At 39.6% G+C, this 9,098-nt stretch overlaps 1 protein-coding gene across 1 annotated transcript in view; it reads left to right on the forward strand.

Moving 5' to 3' along the window:
- The window catches only part of TMEM135 (transmembrane protein 135), a 171,375-nt gene extending 167,377 nt beyond the window's left edge, over positions 1-3,998 (forward strand). The window contains 3 exon segments of the mRNA XM_033052529.1: positions 345-443; positions 1,907-1,974; positions 3,501-3,998. Coding sequence (XP_032908420.1) covers positions 345-443; positions 1,907-1,974; positions 3,501-3,633 — 300 coding nt within the window. The 3' untranslated portion in view covers positions 3,634-3,998.
- Positions 3,999-9,098: the final 5,100 nt, after the last annotated feature.

Genomic DNA, 9,098 nt, shown 5'->3' on the forward strand with positions numbered 1-9,098 from the left:
GCTCAGGAAAATAAACTGTACATGTTTTCTCAGAAAGTAAAGTATGTGATTTCAAGCTGTTTAAGAACAGTGAATATTCACTTTGTTGGAATAGTTATTGCATTGTTCTTTTGCTTTTTTAAAATGAAGAATTTAACAGAGGCAACTTTCCCCTTTTTTTCTTTAGGTTCTGTAACACCCAAGCTGTTGCTAGTCCTGTTCTGTGCATTAATACCCTTTTGTTAGATTGTTCTTGTGCAACTTCTAATCAATGTCACATTTGTGGGCATATAAAAAATATAAAAGGTAAAATAAAGAGATACTTTGATTTTGTTGCCTTCAACATTTTTTGTTTATTTTTACAGACTATATACTTCAAAGGCATTGAATCAGGGAAGGTTCCCTATTTTCCTCATGCAGACAGCATCATCTATGCCATTTCTACATCAATATGCTTTCAGGCTGTAAGTATGTTCTCTAACAGAACATGAAGTTCTTTAAATCAAATGTTGAATGAAAAGAGGCACAAAGGGAGATATTTCTATAGAAAAGATGGTGAGATGTAGCGATTCACAGCATCTTGCTCCTGCATCCTGGGGCTTCTGCATCTTGGTTTTGAGGGTCACTGTGGGAAGGTCATTTTTAGGATTCAGTTTCTCCTGTGCTTATAGCTGAATACATTATACAAAGCATTGAATTCTTTGGAAATAATCTTAAAATGCACTCACCCAGATGTACATTAATGTATGAACTTCCATGAGCATGTGAAAGGACAGTTTTTCAAGGGGGCAAACTATAGTACAATATTTTATGTTTTTTTTAATCAACTGAAAGTTTCAACTGACTTAAATTATTATTGCCTAGTTGAAAAAAATCTGCAAAAAATAGTGAAAACCCTGAAGTGTTACATTTGACACAAGCTGTAGTTACCATCTTTTGCACTTCCCAACTTAGCTACATGACTTTACCCTCAGTCCTTTTATTGTTGGCATCAGCAGAAAAAGCAACTTTTCAGTGCTACTCAAATAGCTCTACTATTCTGCTACGTCTCACCATTTCCAGACCTTCTGCTGAAATGTCCCTACGCATTCCGTGGAACTCCATGACTGCAATATTTTTTGTACTCCCCAATAAAGAAAATATTAAATTACCCTAAAGCAATCTTCTGCAGTCTTGTGCTTAACAGAACATTAAAGAGATACTCCTCCTCCTCATTGTTCCCATGTACTTGGGAATATCTCTAAGTTTGATTTCAAAGTGAATTGATATTTTAGTGCCTGGGATGTGTCTGAAGGTCTCCAAAATACTGCTGTCAGGGACAATCACTTGAGACTAACAGACAAAGGTTCATATGAGAAAAGAAGAGTTTTTTGGTTACTTAATAACTAATTGGAAAACGAATGTAAGACTAGTAACAAATTGCTAGGTTTAGCAGGCAGAAGGAAGGAGAAATGAGAAAAAGGATCTACACTGAAATGTTTGTTATTCACTATATTTCTAAAGTGACCCACAGAAGTTATGGAATAGAGAGAAGACATGGATTTTGGCTATATGACATTATTGAAGATAATGTAACATGAACTATAAATATGACTACAAGAAATGGTGGATCACAAAATGCAGACTGGATAGGGGATTAAGCAGGAGGTAAATTTGGCATCCACCAGTCCACAGTCATTTACATAGGAATAATGATTGTTGTTGCTTTCTCCAATGAGATGAAAGTTAATTGTCACCACTGGTAAAATATTGTATTCTGGGAATATCAGTCTGTGTTGGTGGTGGTCATATAGAGCACTGAATTCAGCAGAGGGCAGTAAAAATGAGTTCCATAACAATCCTTCTGCTGATTTTGGCAACCTAATATAGCAGATGAAGCTGTTGCCTGACACTGTCAGCTGGCTCTGACGAAATCCTCTTCTTGCAGGCTGTCATGGAAGTTCAGAACCTGAGACCTTCATACTGGAAATTTCTTTTACGACTAACGAAGGGCAGGTATGTACACAGGGTGTGTTATGGCTTGTCTAAACCTGTCATTGATCACCCTCATCTTTCTGTGTCATTCACTGCCAGCAGGTGAGCCCTAGGAGTTCATGAGGGCTAATTTCCTGTGGATTTACTTTGCTTTTCAAATGCTTCCAGTACTCTTGAAGTTCTTTGCTGAAGCAACGTTGTTGGGTTTAGTGTAATGACACGAGCAAACTTAACTCTAGTGAAGACTATTTAGCAAATGAGTGTTTTACTTGAAGTCCTTTTAGTTCAGTTGGAGGGTGGGATACTTTCAGATTCCATTGGAACATGAAGAGTGCAGTAAACAACTATATATGTTGAAAAAATCAGTATGTACAGTGATTGAGAACATGATATTACTATGAGTTTAAAAGCATTACTGGAAATGTCAGCATATCTCCTAAGAATACTTTCAGTACTTTTATTGTAACTGTTTCAGTTGGGAAAGGATTTTTTTCTTGGAAAACTAAAGAAAAATTTTCACTGATCATAATCATAAATATACTGTAATATCATACTGGGTGTTTTTCCTATTTGCTGTAGGAATCTAAAAATACTTTCTTTTAAAAATAGATCTTGCTGTAACTGACTTACAGAATTACAGTTTAGTGAAGTGTACACTTACCCTGGTGCAGTGTGTGGCAGGAACAAGGCGTCCAAATCTTGATCAGTTTATGAATGGGGTTATAAAAGGTAATGTTTCTCGTGACAGCAAGCTCTCCAGGCTGTAAAAATAGAAGTGAAATCAGAGGCCAGTCCCTGGAGCATGTTGAACCTACACTCCCCGTGGCACAGTACACACATGAGGTGATTGAATACATTGCAAGATTTAGTGGGAAGCTTTCCTTGGGATGCCTGGAGGCAGTCCTCAGGCAACCTCTGAGGCCATACAAACATGATACAAGGAATGATGTCAGTGCAGATGTCCAATTTTGGCTGCGTTTTTTCATTTTGTTCTAATCCTAAACTTGCCATTGTTGAAAGAGAAGAAGGAATAGAAATTCTGTTCTGCTCAATTATTTTATCTGAAGCAAATCTCTGTAATTGTAATTTTGACACTCTATTCATAAAGGGAATTTCTTTTGACATTTTATACACTTTTCGTTCTATAGTAGTGAAGAACAACAAAATGGAAATAGGTTGCAACACCCATAAAATTGGCATCCAGACTTGGGCAAGCAGGGCCACAGTTTGCTCTGCTGGAGTGAGAGGGAACAGTAGTAAATTTTGGTTAGACTTTTTTTTGTGGAATTAAAAGTAGAAGGGGACTCTTCCCCTTTTTCATAAGTTGCATTATTTGAAGTACACTTACACAAATACTACTAGCCTCATTTTACAAATGCTTCTTTTTAAAAAATCTTTATTGCCTGAGGTGAAAAACTTTCAATCTCTGAACAGTGCAGGTTGAAGCTGATATGTCAGAGATTTTGGTAAACTTTCATGATATGAAATAATTTTATTTTTTCATAACTGAGTTATGCATTCATTCTTTCTTGCCTTTTCTTTTGCAGGTTTGCTCTAATGAACAGGAAAGTTTTAGATGTGTTTGGTACAGAAGCATCTAAGAACTTCAAGGATTTCACGCCTAAGCTTGACCCAAGATACACAGTTGTGCCACCAGAGCTACCGCTGGAGCTGTCTTGAACACAATAGTGTGGCTCGTCATTGAATGTGATCAGCATTTTGTCCTGAAAAGTTAATTAACTTGACAGTCGTATATATGGAGGAGGGTAGGGCTCCACTTCAGTATTACTTCAATGAGAAATGCTTTTTACCAATCAGAAATACTGAAGCTTTGCAGGAAGGTGTGGCTTAATGATTAAGCCCCTTCCATAAGCAGAAAACATTTCTGGATTACTATAGTTGGTTGACAGTATGGTAGAATCCTGAAGGAATTAAACAAATTAGTAATATATTTAGAGAAGAGAAGTAAAACATAAATATGCTTCGTAATTTCAAAAAATTCATAGTTCATACCAGTAGAATATTTTTTTGGTAAAAAGACAACTGTCATAGTTTAGGTCCAAAATTTTATCTGATCTTAAAAATGTTGCAGTCTGGTGAAAATGCCTCCCTGGTTTTCTAAATTGCATCACTGCTTTGTCTCAGAAGAGCCACCACCTCCTCATTAGTTAAAATTAGGGTATTTTCACACAACTGTGGTTGTAAAATAAGGCATTCCTTAGGAAAAGAAAATGCATATTGATTCAGAAATCACATTCCAGGGCTGTATAACAGACAAGGAAAACAAGAAGGCGGTACTGGTGGCTGCTGCGCGCCGAGGAGCGGCGGGTGTGGCGGTCAGCATCTGCCAAGTGGAAAAGGACACAGCTGGCAGGGAAGGAATGAAACGTTCCAGCCTCTGAGACGGAGCTGGAAACAGCAGACAGTTACAAAAATAAAAAAGCTAAGAACAAAACAAAACAAAGCAAAACACACCCCCTCCCCAGCTAAAATATACTGAAGCAAAATGTTTATTTTTGAAAGGGTTTGACATCGTCGCCTTAGATCGCATCGGGTTGTTTGTTGGGCTGCAGCACCAGCCAGTGTTTCAAGCATTTCTTTGGAAGAGAGCTGACCCCTGAGGTTAGGCTGTTACAGAGATCAGTTTTGACAATCATTAATAGTCTTTTTTCCTTGTAATTGGTGAAGAGTGGTTTTCCATCGGGCCATCAGACCCACGACTGGCACAGTTACATTAAATTTGACATGGTACTCAATGCAAATAACTACCTACACAAAGTCCATCTCATTTTTACTGTACATATTTCTGCAGATTTGTGTTCTAAAGTGAGACCTTGACATGCTAATTGCTTTTTTTTTTTCTTTGCTTTTTTGGGCTTTTTAAAATTATAACCCGTTCAGGTGATGCTGAATGTTGTTCATTACCCTAGAAGTTAATGAAAAGATGAACTATATTCACATTGAACTGAAAAGAGACGAGGTAAGCCAGGGAAATTGCAGTAGGTTGCAGGTATTTTAAAAACACAAAAAAAGAAGAAATCGGTGTTTTGTTGGAAGTCTTTATCAGATAATATGAACTGGACTAATTAGTAGACTCTTTGTCTTGTAACACTGTAATCCTACCCCAGCCATAAGCATATTTTAATTCCAATTTGCTGAAATTCTTAATACCGAATATACAGTAATTTTTATGAGATTTATTGTCATGAAAATTTTACCAACTTGTGCACAAAATCTGCTTCTTCATCAGCTACACTAACAGTGATGTTTTATCACTGTTACTAAAGGTGCTTCATCCTTTTAAACAATGGTTGTCCAATTTAGTGTGAATAAAGTTCTGCAAGCTAGTTTGTATGCAATATTTTGTTGCTTGGAATTATATTAGAATTCCTCAAGAGGAAACAGAAGTTAATTGAACAAGAACTTTAAAAGGATTGTAAGAGATTTGTAGTGTTTTTCCACTGGAATATGGTCTAAAGTATTTGACCTTGTTAAGTCTGAGAGGTTATATATTTCAGGCGATATATTTGGACTCACACACTATATTATGAATACTTTCTAGTGTAACTATATACCATTCTCAAACTTAAAGATATTTTATAGATGGATTAAGATTCTCCACTGGAATGACAATTGTGATTGTTTCTCTATTTGAGGGGTTTTTTTGGGAAAAAAAATCCAATAACTACATCTCAGCAGCTAAATAACAGTTTTGTCTATGTTTCTCGCTTCCAAAATTCACAGTTATTCAGTTATTTTCATGTAATATAAAGAGAAATTAAAAATTTTTAAATTATTTTTATTCAAATTGAATATATGTAAGAGAAAAAAATAAAGTCCTAATGTTCTTCCCAATAATAAACAGTTGCTGCTTAAAAAAGTGACTTTTTTGGCCATGTTGTTAATAAGCTCTCTGGAGTCGTAAGTGAAATGAAGTCATAGGATCATGCAGTGGTTTGGGTTGGAAGGAACCTTTTAAAGGCCATCTAGTTCCAAAGCTCCCTGCCATAGGCAGGAACACCTTCCACTAGTCCAGATTGCTCAGAGCCCCATCCAGCCTGGCCTTGAATGGGGATGGGACAATCACCATCTCTCTGGGCAACCTGTGCCAGTGCCTCACCACCCTCCTTGTAAAAAGCTTCTTTTTTAAACCTAATCCAAGTGGACTCTCCTTCAGTTTGCAGGCATTAGCCCTGGAAGTGATTGTTGATGGTGAAGGAATGCCAGAACTGTGACTGAGTGATTAAATTTGTGCAAAACAAAGTCTTGATGCAATGTCAGTGAAGAGGTAACACCAGAGGAGTTCAGCTGGCAACACCAGCTCTGCCCTCTGGTGCGTAATGAGGTAATGTGAGTTGATGTTACTGTTTCTTTTTTAAACAGAGCAAACCACATCTCCCTGTGCGCTGGCAGGGAAGAGCCACACACCCTGGACTCTGTCACTTTAGAGGTCTTTATTAACCTATGTGATTCTACATCAGGATTATGAGACTTTGTTGTGATGCAGAAGCACAGCACAAGAGAGATGTAGCAAAATGCAGTTTGGGTCAGCGAAGTCACTTTGGTGGTTGTAGCTTTGTGCCTAAATATTGGTCTGGAGGTTTCCATTTGCAGATTGGCTTTTCTCTCAACTTGCAGGCCTCACAAGTCACCTCCTTTGCCAAAACCAATACATTTTACCTCACACCTTTGAGGATGCAACAGAAAAATATGACGCTTTTCCTTAACTTACACAGTTTCATGGGTTTTTTATTATTTAATAGCAGATCCAGGATGTTTTATTTATCCTGTAGATACATTAACAGCAAGATTTAAGGCAATAATTTTTCCCCCCACAAGAAGCTTATAATTGCCATTGTGGATATACTGGCAAAATCACCCAGTGCTCTCCCTTGCCTTTAGCCACACTGAAATGGGATCACTTGACTCAGGACACAGCACTCAACTTTTTCAGCTGATGGATTATGTCCTTCCATCTCCATCAAACAGACACTTGCTTTACCAACAGGCTACTTTGAATGTCGCAAGCAGAAATGTGAATTAGAGCCCACTTTCATCTCAAGGACTATTTTTTTTCCCTGGCACAGACCAGAGAGATTTCCACTTGCTAATTAAAATGAAGAACAGTCAGAAGAATTTTAAATGTTAATGCCAAAATTTTACCCAGGGTAGAGGAGTCTGGTTGGAAATCCAGGCAAATGATTCATCTTCTCATGCTGGTGGAATCCAATCAATACTTTTTTCCCCTCAGCTGCCACAACAGAGACATAAAAAATGCTGCTGCGTCTGTTGGAGCAGGAGCTGATGAGACTGTTCCCAGGCCTGCTTGAAGTTTACAGAAGACCTGATCACACAGGGTCAGGAACAAAAGCAAAGCTTTTTTTCTGTATTTTCCTGGTATTTTAGAATGAAAGTCCGCTTTCCCATTGCAGGCAGTAAAAGCTTGCAAGAAGGGGCAGATTGGGCTGGAATGAACAGATCTGGTGTGAGTCCCACCTTAAAGTGCTGCTGATTGCACTGCATTGATACAAACATAAAAAACTTAGTTCTGAAGAACCCAGAAATGTTGCTTTGCTCATTGTCTATTGGCTGTAAAACACATGAAAAATAAAAGAAACTTTTCCCCTCACCGTGACATGTAACTCAACTGGGAAACTCCTTTCCTGTGACCATTAACAATGAGTTGAAAAGGTGACCAAAATGTCAGTTCACAAAAGCAATCTCTGAAGGCACATGGCCTTGATTTCCCAGCTCCAGTTGGTTTCTGTAACTACAGCCTAATCCTCTGCAAGGTCACAGGGACAGCAAGGAGGTGTCCCAGAAATCAGCAGGTGTCCTGTTCAGTCAGGTGCTCTGTCCCACACTGTCAGTGAGGCACAAACTGCTGTGGGTCCCAAAAGCGAAGCAGTGTCGCTCACACAGGGGATGTCAGGAAGTGAAAAAGCTGGTGTGTACTCTCATAGCTCTGCTTCATGCTTGCATGCTCACAAGGATCAAAAGGCATCACCTGTCATATGGGTTTGTGTGTATGGGACCAACTCAAGCTGCCCAGGCACAGCCTGCTGGAACCTAGGCCGGAAACCAGTGGCCACAAGAACAAACTGGGGATTGTTAAGCCCAAGGCCACTCACCACTGCAGGCTGCCTCTGATGCCTTGGAGCCTGTTTCCCAGATCTCTACTGGAGTCAGTCAGAGAATGGGTGGATTAGAGCAGTCCCAACAAAGAGGACTGAGCCAGACTGGCTGCTGCTGTCAGAGCTGGGCCCAGCAGCTCCCCGCCATGTGCAACACACAGAACAAAGCTGCTCTGATGGAAAACCTCCCCTTTGATAGTGCCTCTCACATGCTGGCCTGCCTGGGAACTCAGCTCCGTCCAGTCTCTGATGGTCAGCTGTCTGTGAGCATGACTTCAGGCTTCATGTGTCTCTGGGAAAGAGAGGGAGCCTGGATAGCAGCCTTCACAGTGCTGCTGTGGGAAGGTGAGTGCTGAAGTCTTGCTCACCTCAGCTGGAGTTTCTGCTCACCTGTCTGTCCCCCTTCATTCAGGTGGTCCTCATTCAACCCCACAGTCACCTACAGCTGTTGAAGTTTATCTGCATTCCCGCTCCAGGGCATGTAAACTCCAGAGATGATCCAACAGGGCAAGATCAGCCCTTTTGCTCAGCTGGGAACAGCAGTGGTGGGGCTGCCCTTCTTAGCTGAGGATGTGTTTGGCTTTAGTGCTGGCTTTGATCTGTACACAGACAAGGATGCTAGGCAGGAATTACTGCTTGCTCCAGCAATCATAATACCACTCAGCATGGGATTAATTTTTGATTCCATGAGTTAGTTTTACATTATTTTGCTTTAATAATTGGAATGGGAGGAGAATATTCTCAGAGAGATGACAGTGAGTCCAAATAAAACAGTGTGTGTAGCAATGCAAAGTGATTTTCCTGGGAACCTGGGGGGCTGAGGCCATGTTTTCAGACATTAGCTCAGATCCTTGAAACAAATCTTTCTTTGAGCTCTTCACTCTAAAGTTTTCTGTTTGATAAGGAGTGATCTTTTGCTTGGTGTGTTGGGCAATGTTGCCCAAGACTTGACAAGAAAAGCAGCTTGTGCTGTCATGTATAAGCAAGATCTCCCTCACCTTCTGTACACTC

Source organism: Catharus ustulatus, chromosome 2 (assembly GCF_009819885.2).
Source record: "Catharus ustulatus isolate bCatUst1 chromosome 2, bCatUst1.pri.v2, whole genome shotgun sequence".
NCBI classification, from domain to species: Eukaryota; Metazoa; Chordata; class Aves; order Passeriformes; family Turdidae; genus Catharus; species Catharus ustulatus.